Raw genomic sequence first — 18,986 nt, 5'->3', positions numbered from 1 at the left:
GGCATCACCGACTCGATGCACATGAGTTTGAGCGAGCTCTGGGAGATGATGAAGGACAGGGAAGCCGTGTGCTGCAATCCACAGGGCCGCAGAGTCGGGCAGGACTTAGTAACTGAACAACAGCAGCTTTGGGTTGTAATCTGATGTTGCTTTATTTCTGTAGTTGCTCACATTGTTCTGTATTTGGCCTCTGGGAGCTCTTTCAGTTTGCCCCTGTGCACCTTGGGTGTACTTCCTTCAATTTTTTTATTATTGTTTTTGATCACTTCTTTATTAGCTTCAGGTGTACAGTGATTCAGTACTTTCACAGATTACACTAAATTAAAAGTATTATAAGACAATGATTCCCTGTGCTATAAAGCTAAACTTGGTGCTTATCTACTTTATATCCACATAGTATTTTATATCTCTCAGTTCTGTACCCCCAATTTTCCCCTCTCCCTTCCCTATCTCCTTTGGTAACCATTGTTTTTCTTTTTCCCCCTTAACATCTGTGAGTCGGTTTCTGCTTTGTATATACATTTACTTGTATTATTTTTGGATTTCACATGTAAGTGATATCACACACTGTCTTTCTCTGACTTGTTTCCCTAAACATAACATTCTCTAGGTCTGTCCCTGTGTGCGTGCTCAATTGTGACTGACTCTTTGCAACCCCATGGACTGTAGCCCACCCTCTGCTGTCCATGGGATTTTCCAGGCAAGAATACTAGAGTGGGTTGACATTTCCTTCTTCAGGGGATCTTCCCAACCCAAGGCTCCTGCACTGGCGGGTGGATTGTTTACCACTGAGCCACCTGGGAAGCCTAGGTCTGTCCACTGTAGATGGCAGAATTCCATTCCTTTTAATGGTTGAGTAATACTCCACTGCACACAGGTACCACTTCTTTACCCGTTACTCTGTTGATGGACACCGGGCTGCTTCCATATCTTGGCTGTTGTAATAACATTGGAGTACATGTATCTTTTCAGATTAGCATTTTAATTTTTTCTGGATACATGCCCAAGAGTGGGACTGCTGGACCCTATGGTGGTTCACTTTTTACTTTTTTGAGGAACCTCTGTGCTATTTCCATAGAGGCTGCCCCAAATTACATTCTATCAACAGTGTGGGAGGGCTCCCTTCTCTCCGCCTCTGCTCCAACATTTGCTGCTTGCGGCCTTCTTGATGGCCGTCCTGGCAGGTGTGCGGTGGTGTCTCCTTGTCTTGATTGCATTTCTGGGTCTCTTGAGATGGTCCTGTGATTTGTATCTTTCCTTTCGTTAATGTGTATCACACTGGTTGATTTGAGAACATTGAACCATTCTTGTGTCCCTGCAGAATAAATCCAGCTTGGTCATGGTACATGATCCTTTAAATATATTGTTGGATTCCACTTGCCAATATTTTGTTGAACATTTTGCCTCTATATTCATCAAGGATATTGGCCTATAATTCTATTTTTTTGTAGTGTCTGTGTCTATTTTCTGGATCAGGGCAATGGTAGACTTGTAATGTGAATTTGGGAGTGCCTCAGCCTCTTACATTTTTGGAGTAATTTGAGAAGGATAGGCACCACTTCTGTTTATATGTTTCATTGAATTCCCCTGTGAAGCCATCCAGGCCTGGAGTTTTATTTCCTGGGTTTTTCTTAAAATCACAAATTCAGTTTCACTACTAATGATCAGTCTCTTTAAATTATCTGTTTTCTGTGGGGTCTTTTTTGGCCATGCAACCCAGATTGTGGGATCTCAGCTCCCTGACCAGGGACTGAACCCACGCCCTGAAGTGGAAGTGTGGAGGCCTAGCCACTGGGCTGCAAGGAAGTCCCACATTCCGTTTCTTCGACCCTGTCTTGGCAGCTCGCATGTCTCTGGGGATGCGCCCCTTCCTCCAGCCTGCCCAGCCTGCCGCGCGTGGCTGTCCGTGGGCTTCTGTTTCCAGCGTGTGTGTCCCCGTGCATGGCTGCTGCCTCTCCTTTCATTTTTCGCTTATTTCGCTCCTTGCGTTCTTCCTCTTGGCGAGTCTGGCTGTAGGTTTATCGGTGTCATTTTCTCAGAAGGCAGAGTCGGCTTCACGGGCCTCCCCTCCCTTACCATGTCTGTCTGCTCGATCACTCTCCTTCCGAGGACTCGGGCTCGTTCTTCTTCTGACTCTTTTACTTGTTAATTTGGTCCCTCTCGTTTTTCTTCTTGGTGAGTCTGGCTATAGGTTCAGTTCAGTTCAGTTCAGTCACTCAGTCGTGGCCGGCTCTTTGGACCCCATGAATCGCAGCACGCCAGGCCTCCCTGTCCATCATCAACTCCCGGAGTTCACTCAGACTCACGTCCATCGAGTCCGTGATGCCATCCAGCCATCTCATCCTCGGTCGTCCCCTTCTCCTGCCCCCAATCCCTTCCAGCATCAGAGTCTTTTCCAATGAGTCACCTCTTCGCATGAGGTGGCCAAAGTATTGGAGCTTCAGCTTTAGCTTCATTCCTTCCAAAGAAATCCCAGGGTTGAGCTCCTTCAGAATGGACTGGTTGGATCTCCTTGCAGTCAAAGGGACTCTCAAGAGTCTTCTCCAACACCACAGTTCAAAAGCATCAATTCTTCAGCGCTCAGCCTTCTTCACAGTCCAACTCTCACATCCATGCATGACCACAGGAAAAACCATAGCCTTGACTAGATGGACCTTTGTTGACAAAGTAATGTCTCTGCTTTTCAATATGCTATCTAGGTTGGTCATAACTTTTCTTCCAAGGAGTAAGCGTCTTTTAATTTCATGGCTGCAGTCACCATCAGCAGTGATTGTGGAGCCCCAAAAAATAAAGTCTGACACTGTTTCCACTGTTTCCCCATCTATTTCCCATGAAGTGATGGGACCAGATGCCATGATCTTCATTTTCTGAATGTTGAGCTTTAAGCCAACTTTTTCACTCTCCTCTTTCACTTTCATCAAGAGGCTTTTTAGTTCCTCTTCACTTTCTGCCATAAGGGTGGTGTCATCTGCATATTTGAGGTGACTGATAATTTTCCCGGCAGTCTTGATTCCAGCTTGTGTTTCTTCCACTCCAGTGTTTCTCATGATGTACTCTGCATAGAAGTTAAATAAGCAGGGTGACAATATACAGCCTTGACATACTCCTTTTCCTATTTGGAACCAGTCTGTTGTTCCATGTCCAGTTCTAACTGTTGCTTCCTGGCCTGCATACAGATTTCTCAAGAGGCAGGTCAGGTGGTCTGGTACTCCCATCTCTTTCAGAATTTTCCACAGTTTATTGTGATCCACACAGTCAAAGGCTTGTTAGCACTGTTATATTTCAGAAGGCAGTTGGCTTCACAGGTCTCACCTCCCTTGCCGTGTCTGTCTGCTCGATCACCTCCCTTCCGAGGACTCGGGGGCTTGTTCTTCTTCTGACTCTTTTGGGTGGCAGGTCAGCTTCTTTGGGAGTTTCCTTCTTTCTTGAGGAAAGCCTGTACTACTGTGTGACTAAAAGCAGTCCTTGGAACTGCTTTCGCTGTATGCCACAGATTTCGGAGAGTCGTGCGTCTGTTTCGTTTGTCTCTGGGTGCTTCCTCATTTTCTTTTCGGCTTCTTCGTTGACCCACGTTTTGTTTGGATTTTATTTTAGTAGCATGTTGTTTAGTCTCCACATATTTTTTTTTCTTTTTGTTTCTGTAATTGATTTCTAGTTTCATGCAGCTGTGACCTGGAAAGATGCGTGGATAACATATGCATTATCTTAAAGCTTTGGTTGTGCAGGAGGCCTTCTGCCAGTTTCCAGTGATAACTGCTCTACACGGAGGTGCATTTCTGGTGTGTCCCTGGGAGCAGCTGAGCTCCGCTTCCTCTCACTCACTATCTTGACTGATCCCCCTGAGGTGTGTATAACTTTCTTATTAGCTGCTCTAGCTATTGTACACATAGGTAACTCATCACCACGTACAGGTGGAGCACATATATTCAAATACTTAGGAAACTGTATTTTTAAATTGGGAGGGTGAAAGTGAAAGTCGCTCAGTTGTGTCCGACTCTTTGCAACCCCATGGACTGTCCATGGAATTCCGCAGGCGGGAATACTGGAGTGGGTAGCCTTTCCCTTCAGGGATCGAATCCAGGTCTCCCGAATTGCAGGAGGATTCTTTACCAGCTGAGCCCCAGGAAAGCCCAGGGAGGGTGGACTGGGAGGTAAAGGAGCCTAAACATGAGTAAAGAGCCTGTTTTTCGCTTGAAGGGGTAGAATGTCCTGGTCTCTATATGGCTTCTATATACACTGAGCACCACTTCAGACGTTATACCCTTCGCTTCAGTCGTAAAGTGTGATGAGAGAAACTCACAGAGTGAGAGTCTGTCACGTTCATTTCTACGTTTACCTGCTTCATTGTTCTTTCAGAAAGGCCCATCTTACTATTACCGTTTTCTTTCTGTTTGGAGGGTTTTCTTTAGCCGTTATTTAAGGGTAGTTCTGCTAACCCTTTTAGGACTTTTCCTCTGTCCTTAGTTTTCAGATGTTCAATTATTATGTGTTTTCATGTGAATTTCTTTCAGTTTATTCTCCTTGAGGGTTACTCAGTTTCTTGAATCTGTAACTTTACATCTTCTGTGAAATTTGGGAAGTTTTCAGCCATCATATCTTCAAATTCTTTCTTAGCCTGACATTCTTTTCTCTCCTCCCCAGATCTCCAATGATAGCAATGTTAGATCTTTAGTTATCGGCCCAGAGGTCTCTGAGGCTCTGTTAACTTTTTGTTATGTTTTTCTGTTGTTTACGCAGAGTAAATGCTGTTTTTTTCTTCGGGTTCACTGATGCTATCATTTGTTAAGTCCATTCTACTATTGAGTCCACTGAATGAGTTTTTTTAAAAAAATTCACTTATTGTATTTTCAGTTCTATAATTTCCATTTGGTTCTTTTAAAAAACCTAACAGCTTTATTGAGATACAATTGACATACCACAAACACATCCTTTAAAAGTGTATCATCCAGTGCATTTTAGTGGATTCATTCAACAATCACCACAGGCTAATTTCAGAATAATTCCATGATCACCCAGGAGAGCCTGCCAGTGGTCATCTTCCTTTTCCTTCTTCCAGCCCCTGGCAACCGCCAATCCATTTTCTATGTTAGGGACCTGCCCATGTTGGACACTTCATATAAGTGAAACCGTGTTTGCAGGCGTTTGTGGCTGACTTCTTTCACTCAGTGCGATGCTTTCAAGGTTCATCTCACTGTGGTATTTGTCGGTACTTCATGCCTTTTAGTGGCTGACTCATATTTCATGGGAATATCCTGTTCCATTAGAACAAGACCCAGTTTCCCCCACAGTCAGGCTCTCCCATCAGGAAGCTTCCATAAGCCTCTTATCCTTATTCCTCAGAGGGCAGACAGAATGAAAACCACAGTCACAGAAAACTAATCAAACTGATCACATGGACCACAGCCTTGTCTAACTCAATGAAACTATGAGCCATGCTGTGTAGGACCATCCAGGATGGGTCTTGGTGGAGAGTTCTGACAAAACATGGTCCACTGGAGGAGGGAATGGCAAACCACTTCAGTATTCTTGCCTTGAGAGCCCCATGAACAGTGTGAAAAGGCAACGAGATAGGACACTGAAAGATGAACTCCCCAGGTCGGTAGGTGCCCGATATGCTACTGGAGATCAGTGGAGAAACAACTCCAGAAAGAATGAGGAGATGGAGCCAAAGCAAAACCAACTGTGGATGTGACTGGTGATGGAAGCAAGGTCCGATGCTGTAAAGAGCAACATTGCACAGGAACCTGGAATGTCAGGTCCATGAATCAAGGTGAATTGGAAGTGGTCAAACAGGAGATAGCAAGAGTGAATGTTGATGTTTTAGGAATCAGTGAGCTAAAATGGGCTGGAAGGGACGGATTTAACTCAGATGACCATTTTATCTACTACTGTGGGTAAGAATCCTTTAGAAGAAATGGAATAGCTCTCATAGTCAACAAAAGAGTCCGAAATGCAGTACTTGGATACAATCTCAAAAACAACAGAATGATCTCTGTTCATTTCCAGAGCAAGCCATTCAGTGTCACAGTAATCCAAGTCTGTGCCCCACCCACTAATGCCGAAGAAGCTGAAGTTAAATGGTTCTATGAGGACCTACAAGACCTTCTAGAACTAACACCCCCCAAAGATGTCCTTTTCCTTATAAGGGACTGGAATGCAAAAGTAGGAAGTCAAGAGATGCCTGGAGTAATAGGCAAGTTTGGCCTTGGGGTACAAAATGAAGCGGGGCAAAGGCTAACAGAGTTTTGCCAAGAAAATGCACTGGTCATAACAAACACCCTCTTCCAACAACACAAGAGAAGACTCTACACATGGACATCACCAGATGGTCAACACCAAAATCAGATTGATTATATTCTTTGCAGCCAAAGATGGAGAAGCTCTATACAAGGTCTTGTCAGCAAAAACAAGACCAGGAGCTGACTGTGGCTCAGATCATGAACTCCTTATTGCCAAAGTCAGACTTAAACTGAAGAAAGTAGGGAAAACCACTAGAGCATTCAGGTATGACCTAAATCAAATCCCTGATGATTATACAGTGGAAGTGAGAAACAGATGGAAAGCATTAGATCTGACAGACAGTGCCTGAAGAACTACGGACGGAGGTTCATGACATTGTACAGGAGGCAGTGATCAAGACCATCCCCAAGAAAAAGAGGCCGTACAAACAGCTGAGAAAGGAAGAGAAGCTAAAGGCAAGGGAGAAAAGGAAAGATAGACCCGTCTGGATGCAGAGCTCCAGAGAACAGCGAGGAGCGACAAGAAGCCTTCCTCAGTGATCAGTGCAAAGAGATAGAGGAAAACAGTAGAACGGGAAAGACTAGAGATCTCTTCAAGAAAATTACAGATACCAAGGGAACAGTCATGCAAAGATGGGCACAATAAAGGACAGAAATGGTCAGGACCTAACAGAAGCGGAAGATATTAAGAAGAGGTGGCAAGAATACACAGAAGTATATAAAGATCTTCATGACCCAGATAACCACAATGGTGTGATCACTCACCTATAGCCAGACATCCTGGAATGCGAAGTCAAGTGGGCCTTAGGAAGCCCACTCAAACAAAGCTAGTGGAGGTGATGGAATTCCAGCTAAGCTGGTTTCACATCCTGAAAGATGATGCTGTGAAAGTGCTGCACTCAATATGCCAGCAAATCTGGAAAACTCAGCAATGGTCACAGGACTGGAAAACGTCAGTGTTCATTCCAATCCCAAAGAAAGGCAATGACAAAGAATGTTCAAACTACTGCACAATTGTACTCATCTCACACACTAGAAAAGTAATGCTCAAAATTCTCCAAGCCAGGCTTCAATAGTACATGAACAGTGAACTTTCAGATGTTTAAGCTGGATTTAGAAAAGGCAGAGGAACCAGAGATCAAATTGCCAACATCCATTGAATCATAGAAAATGCAAGAGAGTTCCAGGAAAACATCTACTTCTGCTTTATTGACTATGCCAAAGCCTCTGACTGTGTGGATCACAACTAACGGTGGAAAATTCTGAAACAGATGGGAGTACCAGACCACCTGACCTGCCTCCTGAGAAATCTGTATGCAGGACAAGAAGCAACAGTTAGAACTGGACATGGAACAACATACTGGTTCCAAATCAGGAAAGGAGTATGTCAAGGCTGTATACTGTCACCCTGCTTATTTAACTTATATACAGAGTACATCATGGGAAATGCCAGGCTGGATGAAGCACAAGCTGGAATCAATATTGCCGGGATAAATATCAATACCTTAGACATGCAGATGACACCACCCTTATGGCTGAAAATGAAGAAGAACTAAAGAGCCTCTTGATGAAAGTGAAAGAGGAGAGTTTAAAAGCTGGCTTAAAACTCAGCCTTCAAAAAGCTAAGATCATGGCATCTTGTCCCATCACTTATGGCAAATAGATGGGGACACAATGGAAACAGTGAGAGACTTAATTTTCTGGGCTCCAAAATCACTGCAGATGGTGACTGCAGCCATGAAATTAAAAGATGCTTGCTACTTGGAAGAAAGGCTATGACAAACCTAGACAGCATATTAAAAAGCAGAAACATTACTTTGCCGATAAAGGTCTGTCTAGTCAAAGCTATGGTTTTTACAGTAGTCATGTTTGGATGTGAGAATTGGACCATAAAGAAAGCTGAGCTGAAGAATTGATGCTTTTGAACTGTGGTATGGGAGAAGACTTTTGAGAGTCCCTTGGACTGCAAGGAGATCCAACAAGTCCATCCTAAAGGAGATCAGTCTTTGGAAGCACTGATACTGAAGCTGAAACTAACCCTTGCTCACCTGATGTGAACAGTTGACTCATTGGTTAAGACCCTGACGCTGGGCAAGATTGAAGGCAGGCGGAGAAGGGGACGACAGAGGATGAGATGGTTGGATGGCATCACCGACTCGATGGACTTGAGTTTGAGCAAGCTCTGGGAGTTGGTGATGGACAGGGAGGCCTGGTGTGCTGCAGTCCATGGGGTTGCAAAGTGTCGGCACGAGTGAGCGACTGCGCTGAGCTGGATGCTTCATGGCAGACATGTGGCAGCTTGTTTACCTGCTCACTGACTGGAGTGCATTAGGCTGTTTCTGCTTTTCCTGTACAGATAATGCTACTGTGAGCATTTACGCACAGGCTTTGATGGGAACATGTCTCAGGTGTAGCTGATTTGCAGTTTTATATTAGTTTCAGGTGTATCTGTTAGTCACTCAATGATGTCTGACTCTTTGTGACCCCACGGACTGTAGCCTGCCAGCTCCTCTGTCATGGAATTCTCCAGGCAAGAATACTGGCGTGGGTAGCCATTTCCTTCTCCAGGGGATCTTCCCAACCCAGGGATTGAACCCAGGTCTCCTGCATTGCAGGCGGATTGTTTATCATCTGAACCTTCAGTTGTACAGCAGAGTTTCAGTATTTTTACAGATTATACTCCATTTAAATGATTACTACTTTGTAAAGTAATGTCTGTAATTCCCTGATTTGCATGATATAGCCTTGTTGCCTGTCTTGGACATAACTTCAGTTCTCTTTGATACACAGGATTTCCGGGTCATAGGGAACCACTGTGTGCTGTGCTTAGTAGCTTAGTCATGTCCAACTCTTTGCGACCCCATGGCCTGTAGCCCACCAGGCTCCTCTGCCCTTGGGGATTCCCTAGGCAACAATACTGGAGTGGGTTGTCCTGCCCTCCTCCAGGGCGTCTTCCCGCCCCAGGGATCGCACCCAGGCCTCCCGCATTGCAGGCAGATTCTTTACCATCTGAGCCACCAGGGAAGCCGGAGGAAACCGCTACGTTTAACATTTGGAAGAACGGCCAGATCGTTGCCCAGAGTGGTTGCACTGTTTTACCATTCTGACTGCGAAGCATGAATGTTCCAGTTTCTTTTTATAACTTATTTTTCTTTGCTGGAATTTTTTTCATTTGTTTAAAAAGAATTTGCAGTTTATAATAGAAGCGTCTTTATGGTGACTGTTTGAAAGTCCTCATCAGGCAATTTTGACGATATTGGCAGCTGATTGTCTCTCCCCATCAGCTGTGGTTTCCCTGGCGCTTCTCATGGTGAGTGACTTTCAGCTGCACCCCAGGCACGCTGGCTGGGATGTCAGACACTCCTGCTTCTGTTTAAATCTTCCATTTCAGCAGCAGCCGTTCTGTTGAGACTCAGCGTGCAGGCTCCAGTCTTCTTTTGTGGCCTCAGTTCCAACGGCAGCCTAGGTCTCAGAGCCCTTGCAAAGCTGTCACGGGTGTCTTGCTCTTCTGTGCTCTGGGGCTCCTCCTCTGTCCCGCTAGTCCGGGGTCCGTGGTGTCCGGGGTCACTGTCACCACCCACGATGGGGAGCTGGAGCCTGGGTAGAGGGCAGGGCTTGGCTGCCGCTGTGGCTGTGAGCCCATTGGACCACCTGCCTGCCTGAGCGCAGCTACTCTGTCAGCATTACCAGCAGAGGAGGAAACCCGCAGGCCGGGCCCCTGAAGCTCAGGGCCGCCAGGCCACTGGCTGCTCTGCCCACAGATGGAGAGACGGAGCCACTGGCACGCTCGGAAAGGCCCGCACGGTAGCACTGGTCCTGAGGGGCCGCTGATGGCTCTGCTTCTGCGTGTTGCCCTGGATTGAGATCCCTGCCTCTGCGCAGGCTGAGCCGTGGGAGCTGACCGAGGTGTGCAGCCGTGGGGTTATGAGGGTGGCTCTCTGGGCCTTGGGACTCGGTGTCCTCCTCCTCAGGGCCAAGGCCGCCCCCACTGGTAAGGGTTTCCTTCCCCCGTCCATGGAAGCTTCTGGAGGCTCTGCTCCACAGAGGCCGAGGCCCTGGGGTGTGAGGGTCCCCAGTTGTGATCAGCTGTCTACTGGGGTCTTGCTCAGCCCAAGTGGTGGCACATCCTAGGGCAGAAAACACGTGGGGCTCCAAAGTGCAGACACCCAGACACACTGGTCCCTGCCCTGACTGAGCAGGTTCTACCCAGGGTAAGCCCAGAGCCCCCGGCCCCGCCACTCGGAGTCCAGGGCACAGGGCTGGCCAGAGTGCAGATGGAGTGAGGGGCACAGCTGGCATCTGGCCCCAGTGACCCAGACGGACAGGGGACGCTGAGGGGTTCTGCAGGGAGCTGTCCCGTCTCCTTCCCTCGGGGCAGGCAGGTGGTGGGTGGGTGTAGGGGAGCTGGGGGCTCCCGGCTGTGATGGTGAGCGTGGTTTGGTGCTGGGCCATGGAGGAGAGCCAGCCCTGGAGAGACGCCACATCAGGGTGGGGGTGGGGGTGGGGGCTGCCGGGTCCAGAAGCCAAGAGGCTGAGTCACGGCAGGAGCTGAGGACAGGTGTCCTGCGGGAGACAGTGTGGAGAGGCTGGGCTGGGTGCGCTGTGTGGTCTGCGCGTGGGCACCGCGGGGAGTATAGGCAGGGATGCGTGTGATGAAGGCTGGGCAGCTGTGTGCAGACCCATGCGAGTGTGTCTTGAGGCTGGGGAAGGGGGGAGGGTGGCCCCGTGCAGTGCCCTGGGGGCTGAAGGGAGGAAAGCTCACTGGGCAGGTTGATCCAGGGTGACAGAAGGTGACAGAAAGCCGGGCAGAGGGACAGGCTGGGTGGCGTGGGCTCTGGTTGGTGATGTTGGAGCGTGTGAAGGGTGGGGGCGGGATCTGAAGCGCAGTGAGGTCGGCTGGCGGGAGGGGCGCTGGCTGGTGTTGGAAAGGAGGACACTGTGCTCCGGTACGTCCAGAGGAGGAGGGGTGGGCGCGAGGGGCTTTGGGGGCGGGTGGGCGCGGTGCCATGAGGCCTGGCAGGCGGTGGGAGCGCTGTGCCTTCTTCTCTACTGAGGCTGCGGGCTCTCCCTCTCTCTGCTACCTGGTGAGTCCTGGACTCTCTCCTGCCCCACGAGTCCGGGACCAGCCCTGGAGGTGGTCTGGCCCAAGCTGGGCATACAGTCCCTGCGGAGGCTATCTCACCCCCCTGCATCAGCCCAGGGCTCAGTGGGAGGACGGACGGGCCAGGTGCTGAGACGAGGGGCTTCTGGGGCTGTGCTGCGGTGGGGAGGACAGACAGTCCAGGGCCCAAGACGAGGGGGCTGTGCAGGAAAGACTCGGGTGAGGGGCCTAGTGAGGGGTGCAGCCCTGCTCCCGGTGGGATGGGAAGGTCAGGGGGCAGCTGAGACTCTTGCAGACCCAGGAAGCAGCCCCCAGGAAAGTGAGCTGGGGGACACATGGTGGGCAGTCGGGGTGGGGCAGGGGTGAGCAGGAAGATTGGCGGCTGCAGGGCTGCCGGGAATTGACCTTCGGCTGGGGGCTGGGGTGGGTGGTGGGAGGAGCCCTGCTTCAGGCAGAGGACAGGGGACTTCCATGCCTCGGGCCTGCGGTCACCCAGGACATGGGGGCTCTGGCGGGCCAAGGACGGCACTCAGGGCTCCTGCCCCACCACCCACCTGGACTGCTCTGCGGGGCTCGGGACTTGGCTTTGCACAGAGGCTTCGGAGCCGGGCCTTGGCAGGGCCCCAGGCACTGTGTCACCACTACCGACTCTCTGCTGTCGCCAGCCCTCACTGGCCCGTTCCATCTGCAGGCTGACCCGACGACCTGCGGTTGGCCTACCGGCCCAGTCCATGCGATGGGGTGGTGCTGGTCTGGCACGAAGGGGCATGGGGACACGTGTGCGACCGGGATTGGACGCTGAAGGAGGCGTCCATGGTCTGCAGGCAGCTGGGCTGCGGCCGGGCCGTGGGCGCCCCCAAGTACGTCCCGCTGCCCGGAGAGGCGGTGCAGCCCTGGCTCCACAACGTGTCCTGCCGGGGAGACGAAGCCTCCCTCTGGGGGTGCGGCCTGGGGGCCTGGACGAAGAGCAAGTGCCCCTATGAGTGGGTGGTGGTGGCTCTATGTTCCAGTAAGTCATGGGTCGGGGTGTGGGGGAGGAGGGGCCCAGAGCATCTGAGACAGGCCGGCTCGCAGCTCTCCCTGCCTCCTGTGTCAGCAGTCCCAGTGATTTGCTTAACAAACCCCTTTACAAGGCAGCGGCAGTGTTCTGGGTGCTGGGGAGGCAGCCACGAGTAAACTGTACGAAATTGGCTGCGCAGAGCCTGCTGTCCAGGGAGAGGCCGAGAGGGAACGCAAGGGCAGGTAGAAGAGCAGTGAGGGGGCGGATGCGCAGGCAGGGGTGGGGGCGACACGCGAGGGGGCCCCACGGACCGTGCAGGCGTCTTGTCACCTTCGCCAGCTCAAACGTTCTCCCTGGAGGTCTGTGTGGAGGGTCTGGGGCTGTGTCCGGCCCTTCACGTCCTGTCTGAGTTGACCCACAGGGTGGTTTGTGGGGCCCAGAGCAAAGCGAGAACACAGGCTTCTGTGTTGCAAAATCAACGAGGGTGTCCAGAGATCGTTGAGCCAGGAGGGCCTCTGAGCGGCTCTGCGCTGGCCCCTCAGTGAGGCCCAGGGCTGGCCTGCCCCGGGCAGGGCCCTACTGGGGGTGGCTGTCGCCGAGGCCGGAGGTTGCGCGGCCAGCAGGTACTGCACGCCACGCCCTGTGTGCTTTGCAGACGGCACTTTCCGGGAGGTACGGCTGGTGAAGGGCCGGAGCCCCTGCGCAGGGCTCCCTGAGATCAGGAATGTGAACGGGGTGGACCGCCTCTGTGGCCTGCACCGGGAGGAGGCCACGGTGTTCTGCCAGGAGCTGGGGTGAGGCCCTGCCCTGCAGGTCCCCCGCCAAGATGGCAGTGTCACCAGGAAGTACATGACCTGTAGGGGCGACGAGCTGACCATCCGGAACTGCAGACTGAACAAGTTCCGCAGCGGCTGCGACTTCCAGCGAGATGCCCAGGTGGTCTGCTCAGGTGAGCTGGACCCTCCACCCTGGCTTGGGGGGGGGTGGGGACAGCAGGGAGCCGGCCGTGTGCTGGCCGTCCCTTTGTGCTCTGAGTGGGCTGCAGCAGAGTGCGCCCCGGGAGTGCCTCCCGCCGGCCCAGTCCAGCCTGAGGCCTGGGGCACCATCGTCGGGGTGGGGGGGGCGGCCCCTGTGCAGCCCACCTGTCGTCGGGGAAGCAAGAGCATGCCGGGGAAGGTGAGCGAGGAAGACAGGAAAGTCTTGAGAACGGACTCTGTAGCTCCTCCTCGCTTTGGACAGAGAGGAGAGGTGACGGCACAGGATGGAGCCGGGGCACGTACAGCCGGTGCCCCGGGAGCTGCCCGCTGCAGGGGTGCAGGGCGGCCCAGGAGAGGCGCGGGCTGGAGCCGAGGGCTGCTGCAGTCCCAGCCTGTGCCGCGTCTGCGCTGTGCTGGCTGTGACCGCTGTGGGCCTCACTCAAGTCAGGGTCGGTAGTGGGAGCAATCTGGTCTCTTGCATCCTGGTACATTCTGGGGGGAATGGGGTAAAGCGTCCACTCTCCCTGGTGCCCTCGGGGGCATGCCCTCAGGGGGCCTCGACCTAGCCTCTGAGACAGGAGGGTCTTGGTGCCACCACCCTGGGCAGGCAGAGGATGTGCAGCGTTCATTCTGATGGGGACGGAGTGGCCTCAGGCCATCGGTTCTCCCAGTGCTCAGCAGGCGCCTGCTGCCAGCGGACGATGATTGCCGTTAGCAGGACTGCTCAGGGTCCACAGTGGCGGGGCGGGGGGACTCAGGGCTGAGCTCTGAGCCAACTCTGTCACTGGTGGAACTTTCTCCTCCTCCAGGGCACACGGAGGCCCGGCTGGCGGGTGGCGGGCACTCCTGTGCTGGGCGCCTGGAGGTGAGGCGTGGCCTGACCTGGGGCACCGTCTGTGACGCTGACCTGGACCTGGCCACTGCCCACGTGGTGTGCCGGGAGCTGCAGTGTGGTGTGGCCGTGTCCACACCCCAGGGCGCCCACTTTGGCCAGGGCTCGGGGCTCGTGTGGACCGAGGCCTTCCGCGGGCAACGAGTCCCTGCTGTTCCACTGCCCTCGAGGGCCGGGGCTCCGGTGTGGGCACGACCAGGATGCGGGGCTCAGGTGCTCAGGTGAGGCCGGGAGGGGGGCTCCAAGGCTGGGCCCTGCCCCCTCCCTGACAGCCCCCTCTGTGCTGCCCCCACCCTCTCGGGGTGCAGCTGGCCCAGCTCCAGGGGGCCTCCTGCCAGGAGGTGAGCCCTTCCCCTTGAGGAAGAGCTGCTTCTGTGGGCTGTGGGCAGGAAGGAGAGGGAGCAGGCTTTGGGGACAGAGGGATGTGCCCCCAAGGCCAGCACAGAGCCCTGCACACATGTGTCTGCTGGGCACTGCTGCTGAGGCGGGTGGGGAGCTGGCAAAGAAGGGGCCCCAGGAGCCCCACCCTGGGTGTGAAGGGAAGAAACAGCAGGGCCCTCGGTTGGGGGGGCGGGTGGAGCCACGCCGACACCCCCTTCCCCTGCAGAGTTCCGGCTGGTCAACGGCAGCAGTGCCTGTGAGGGGCGCGTGGAGCTCCAGGTCCAGGGGCCCTGGGCGCCCCTCTGCGCCGCCCACTGGGACTTGGCAGACGCCACGGTCCTCTGCCACCAGCTCGACTGTGGGAGCGCGGTGGCCGCACCCCCGGGGGGTCACTTTGGCGGCGGGGCCTCCGCGCTCTGGCGGGACGAGGTGCACTGCGTGGGGACGGAGCCGTACCTGTGGAACTGCGCCCTGAGCGCCCTGGGGGCGCCCGCCTGTGGCCCCGGCGATGCGGCCGCCGCCGTCTGCTCAGGTGGGTCAGCACGAGCGCGGCCAGAGGGGAGGCCGGGAGCGGACGGGGCTGCGCCAGGAGGCGGCGTCCTGGGCCCGGGCCGGGCCGGTCCCGCCCGCCGGCCCAGCCGCCCTGCAGTGTCCCGCCCGCCACCCCCAGGTCTCCCCACCGCCCTGCGGCTGAGGGACGGACAGAGCCGCTGCGACGGCCGCGTGGAGGTGTCCCTGGACGAGGCCTGGGGCCTGCGCGGCGCGGCCGTCGTGTGCAGGCAGCTGGGCTGCGGAGCAGTGGAGCGAGCCTAGGAGGCGGCGGCGCCCGCGCGCGGGGCGGTGCCGCTGGGGCTGAGCCACGTGCGCTGTGCGGGCACCGAGCCCCGCCTGACGCGGTGCAGCGTGTCGGCGGCCCTGCTGGTGTCCGCGAGGGCGTCGCGGGACGCGGGCGTCGTGTGCTAGGGTGAGTGCGGGCCCAGCCCCCCGGACCCCCTCACGGGGCCGCGCGCCCCGCCCTGACTTGGCCTCTCTCTCCGCAGGCAGCTTCCAGGTGCGCCTGGCCGCGGGGCCGGGCCGCTGTGCGGGGCGCGTGGAGCTGCTGCACGCGGGCGAGTGGGGCACCGTGTGTGACGACTCCTGGGACCTGGCGGACGCCGAGGTCGTGTGCCGGCAGCTGGGGTGCGGCCGGGCTGTGGACGCCCTGGCGGGGGCCGCCTTCGGACCAGGCTCAGGGCCTGTGTGGCTGGATGAGGTGGGGTGCTGGGGCAGCGAGGCCTCGCTGTGGGGCTGCCCGGCGGAGCCATGGGGCCACGGAGACTGCGGGCACAAGGAGGACGCGGGTGTGCGCTGTGCGGGTGAGTGGTCGGGGGACTCCGCCTGCCCTCCATGGGGTAAGTGGTTGGGGGGCTCCGCCTGCCCCTCCATTGGGCGAGTGGTCGGGGGGCTCCGCCTGCCCTCCATGGGTTGAGTGGTCAGGGGGCTCCGTCTGCCCCTCCATGGGGTGGATGGGTAGGTGAGGCCTTCCTAGCGTCTGGGGATGGAGTGCCTGGTGGGTTCCTTTGGAGGCCCCGTCAGCCCTGGGTGCTGCAGAATCCGGCCCTGAGGCTGCTCGGTGCTGGTCCCTTGGACGCTGGGGCAGAGGCCGTCTCCATGAGCTCTGTCTCAGCCTCAGGGAGCTGGGGTGCTGCTGCGGGGGCTTGGCTGGCCATAGTTCGGGCTCCTACTTGAATCCCACCCACTTCTCCTGCAGGTGACAGAGAAGCCGTCACCCTACGTTCAGCATCGGGTAGGTGAGCACTTCCTCAGGCCTCAGCTCTGGCCTTCCTGCCTGAACCCAGCTGGAGGGGCCCTGCATGGGGGCTCTGCATGGGGGCCCTGCCCCACCCAAGGGGCTCTGCCCGGGGGCCCTGCCCCACCCCGAGGGGCCCTGCCCCACCTAGAGGGGCCCTACATGGGGCTCTGCACGGGGGCCCTGCCTGGGGGCTCTGCCCCACCTGGAGGGGCCCTGTAGGGGCTCTGCCTCAGAGGTGCTGTGGACTCTCCCACATCCACCTGGCTGGTGGGTGGAAGTCAGGACCCCAGGAGTGCCGTGCTGGAGATGCTCATCTCTGCAGGTGCCCTGGGCCAGGCGGGCAGAGAGCCCAGGGAAGGTCGGCCAGCCCGGGCCCTGCTGGGCCACCTGCTGGGCCTCTCCTCTGGGCCTTTCTCTTACCAACTGAGGGGTTCGGTTCCGGTACACTGTCCTCTTAGACACGGAGTCTGAGTCCAACGCCGTCAGGACGCTAAGAGCTGCTCTCCTGGCGCCTCCCTCCTGGACCCCCTCCTGGATTTAGCGCTGTGACCACAGGGCCCACCTCTCCTCTGGGTCCCCCCCCCCCCGCACAGGCTCCTGTGGTCCAGGCCGAGGGTCACAATGCCCCTGAGGAGCAGGCACACAGGGGAGACCCTCCTCTCCCTGTCTCCCAGGCAGTCCTCTGGTCCTGGCGCCTGCCCTCGAGGCTGGGACTCTGCCCATGACCTTCAGCCTGGCCCTCGGCACCCTGCTGGTCGTCATCTCACTGGTCCTAGGGGCGCAGTGGTTCCGGGGCAGAAGCGCCTGCAGGGGTAGGTGGGTGTGGTGGGTGGAGTTGACCCTGGTCCCTGGGGGTGGGGAGGCTGGGGGGGTGCTTTGAGACCTGTCTGTCCCTGCCCCTCTGCCACAACTTGTGGCAACTTCCTGCGAAGTAAATCCATGAGTTGGTGACTGGAGACACTGAGAGGGGCCAGACGGGGGAATCCACAGTCCCAGGGCTGCCTGGGTGGGACAGAGGGGCCCAGGGGCGTCTGGACCCCTCTGTCCTCCATGCAGCTGGGGGCGCTCCCACACGCTGTGCCTGGGGAAGCGTGTGGCCGCTGGTGGGGAACTGCAGCAGCCCAGGGTCCACCCCGCAGGGGCCCCGTGGGCGGGCCTAACTGCTCGGAGTGTCTCAGCTAAAGGGCTCCGGTGTGACCCCTGCAGGTTCTGGAATGTCGGGGAGTCTGCCCTCTGAAGGCGTTTATGAGGACATTGGAGCTGCTGCTGCGGGGGAGGAGGACGAGGCTGCTGGACCGTCCGCGGCGCCGGAGGAGGAGGATGACGACGCGGCGGAGCCCGAGCCCGAGGAGGGCGCAGCGGAGGAGGGCGCCCCCCTGAGCGCCGCGGGTGTGCAGCTCTGCGTCGTGGCGTCCGTGGCGCTGTTCCTGCGCTACTGCTGCTGCGCCCCGGGCGCCGCCCCCGCCAGCCCCTACATCTGAGAGCCGGAGAGCTCCCCCGCGCGTGCGTGTGACTCACTCCCGCCGCAGCTTGGTGCCGGGCTCCCCCTCCGAGCTGTCCCTTAGACTAGAATCTTCTCAGGGACAGACTCGCGGTTTAGGGAGGGGCCCTGGGCTTCTCTTTGGGTTTCCTCCGAGCGGCAGCCGCTGTATGGGCTGAGCAGGCTTTGGGAGGAGGCGCTCCAGCAGCAGCCTGGCCCCTGCCCCGTCCTTGTCTCGCCCTCTGGCCTCATGGTGAGCAGGAAGCCAGGGCCCAGGAGTCCTGGGTCTCTGAGGAATTGCTGAGGGTCCCCAACAGGTGTCTTTCTCTCTCAATGCAGGTGGGGCTCTTCATAGCCTGGGCCTTCTCACACCTCAGGCTGGGAAGAAGACCCCAGTGGCCTGTGCCCCGGGGAGTGCTGACCACGAGCCGGCTCCAGGGGACATCAGTGAGACCAGGGCAAGGGAGAGGCCAGTGTGCCTGGGGCTTTCATCCTCCTTGTTTCTTAAAGAGTTTTATTAAATGTCTCATCCATAATTCATCTCAGTCACTCAGACGCCCACCACGGCCCGGGGTCTGTTTCTGGCCCCCTCTCTGCCTCGTCCTGGTCTGGGGTGGGCTCCGAGGGTCTTCAGCTGTCATGGACGCTTGCCCTCACGGTTCTCCTGAGTTTGTGTGTGTGTGTGTGTGTGTGTGTGTGTGTGTGTGTGTGTGTGTGTGTGCGCGCGCACGGGTCCCTGATGAACCAGCTCCGGGCCACCCCTCCTTTCCTCTGCGGACGTTGCTTGGCCTGGCTCAGGTGTTGTGCCAGGGTCCCCACCGTCCATGCATGTCCAGCCCTGATGCCCCCACCAAGCCCCTGTGGCCGCAGCCCCCTGACCCCACCCTCTCTGGGAATCAGGTGCCCTGTGTCTTCTTCCCTGTGCAGGTCTGGTATCAGTTTGCAAATGACTGGGTCCCTCCCCCATGTGTAGACCTTTCTGGACTCCCACCTCCCACCTACCACCTCAGCACCCTGGGAAGGACCAGGCTTACTTCTCCTGTGCTCCCTCCCCTGCAGGGCCTGGCCAGCCTGCCACTGACTCCCGCCTGCCCTCCGTGTTTAGCTTCGGGGTCTGGCCAGCC

General features: G+C 56.1%; 1 protein-coding gene and 1 pseudogene across 2 annotated transcripts; both read left to right on the top strand.

Annotated features, from left to right (window-relative positions):
• On the top strand, window positions 12,148-17,878 carry LOC102183057 (annotated as a pseudogene). Its single transcript, XR_001917340.1, has 8 exons — window positions 12,148-13,289; window positions 14,127-14,435; window positions 14,819-15,122; window positions 15,261-15,554; window positions 15,631-15,945; window positions 16,341-16,376; window positions 17,057-17,194; window positions 17,589-17,878. The product of XR_001917340.1 is annotated as a scavenger receptor cysteine-rich domain-containing protein SCART1-like (transcript).
• On the top strand, window positions 12,154-13,159 carry LOC106503889 (scavenger receptor cysteine-rich domain-containing protein SCART1-like). The gene is made up of 2 exons (XM_018041697.1): window positions 12,154-12,349; window positions 12,996-13,159. Exons 1-2 carry the CDS (start codon window positions 12,154-12,156, stop codon window positions 13,136-13,138), a joined length of 339 nt encoding a protein of 112 aa, XP_017897186.1. The 3' UTR covers window positions 13,139-13,159.

This window comes from Capra hircus, chromosome 26, assembly GCF_001704415.2.
Source record: "Capra hircus breed San Clemente chromosome 26, ASM170441v1, whole genome shotgun sequence".
Lineage (NCBI taxonomy): Eukaryota > Metazoa > Chordata > Mammalia > Artiodactyla > Bovidae > Capra > Capra hircus.
The sequence above is the reverse complement of the archived record's forward strand: the minus strand, read 5'-3'. Positions and strand labels throughout refer to the sequence as shown.

Bases quoted from the DNA above. Each gene is read 5' to 3' on its own strand.
- LOC106503889 (XM_018041697.1), top strand. From the start codon at position 12,154: ATGGTCTGCAGGCAGCTGGGCTGCGGCCGGGCCGTGGGCGCCCCCAAG. The intron at 12,350-12,995 runs GTAAGTCATGGG...TGTGCTTTGCAG, and splicing joins GGTGGTGGCTCTATGTTCCA to ACGGCACTTTCCGGGAGGTA.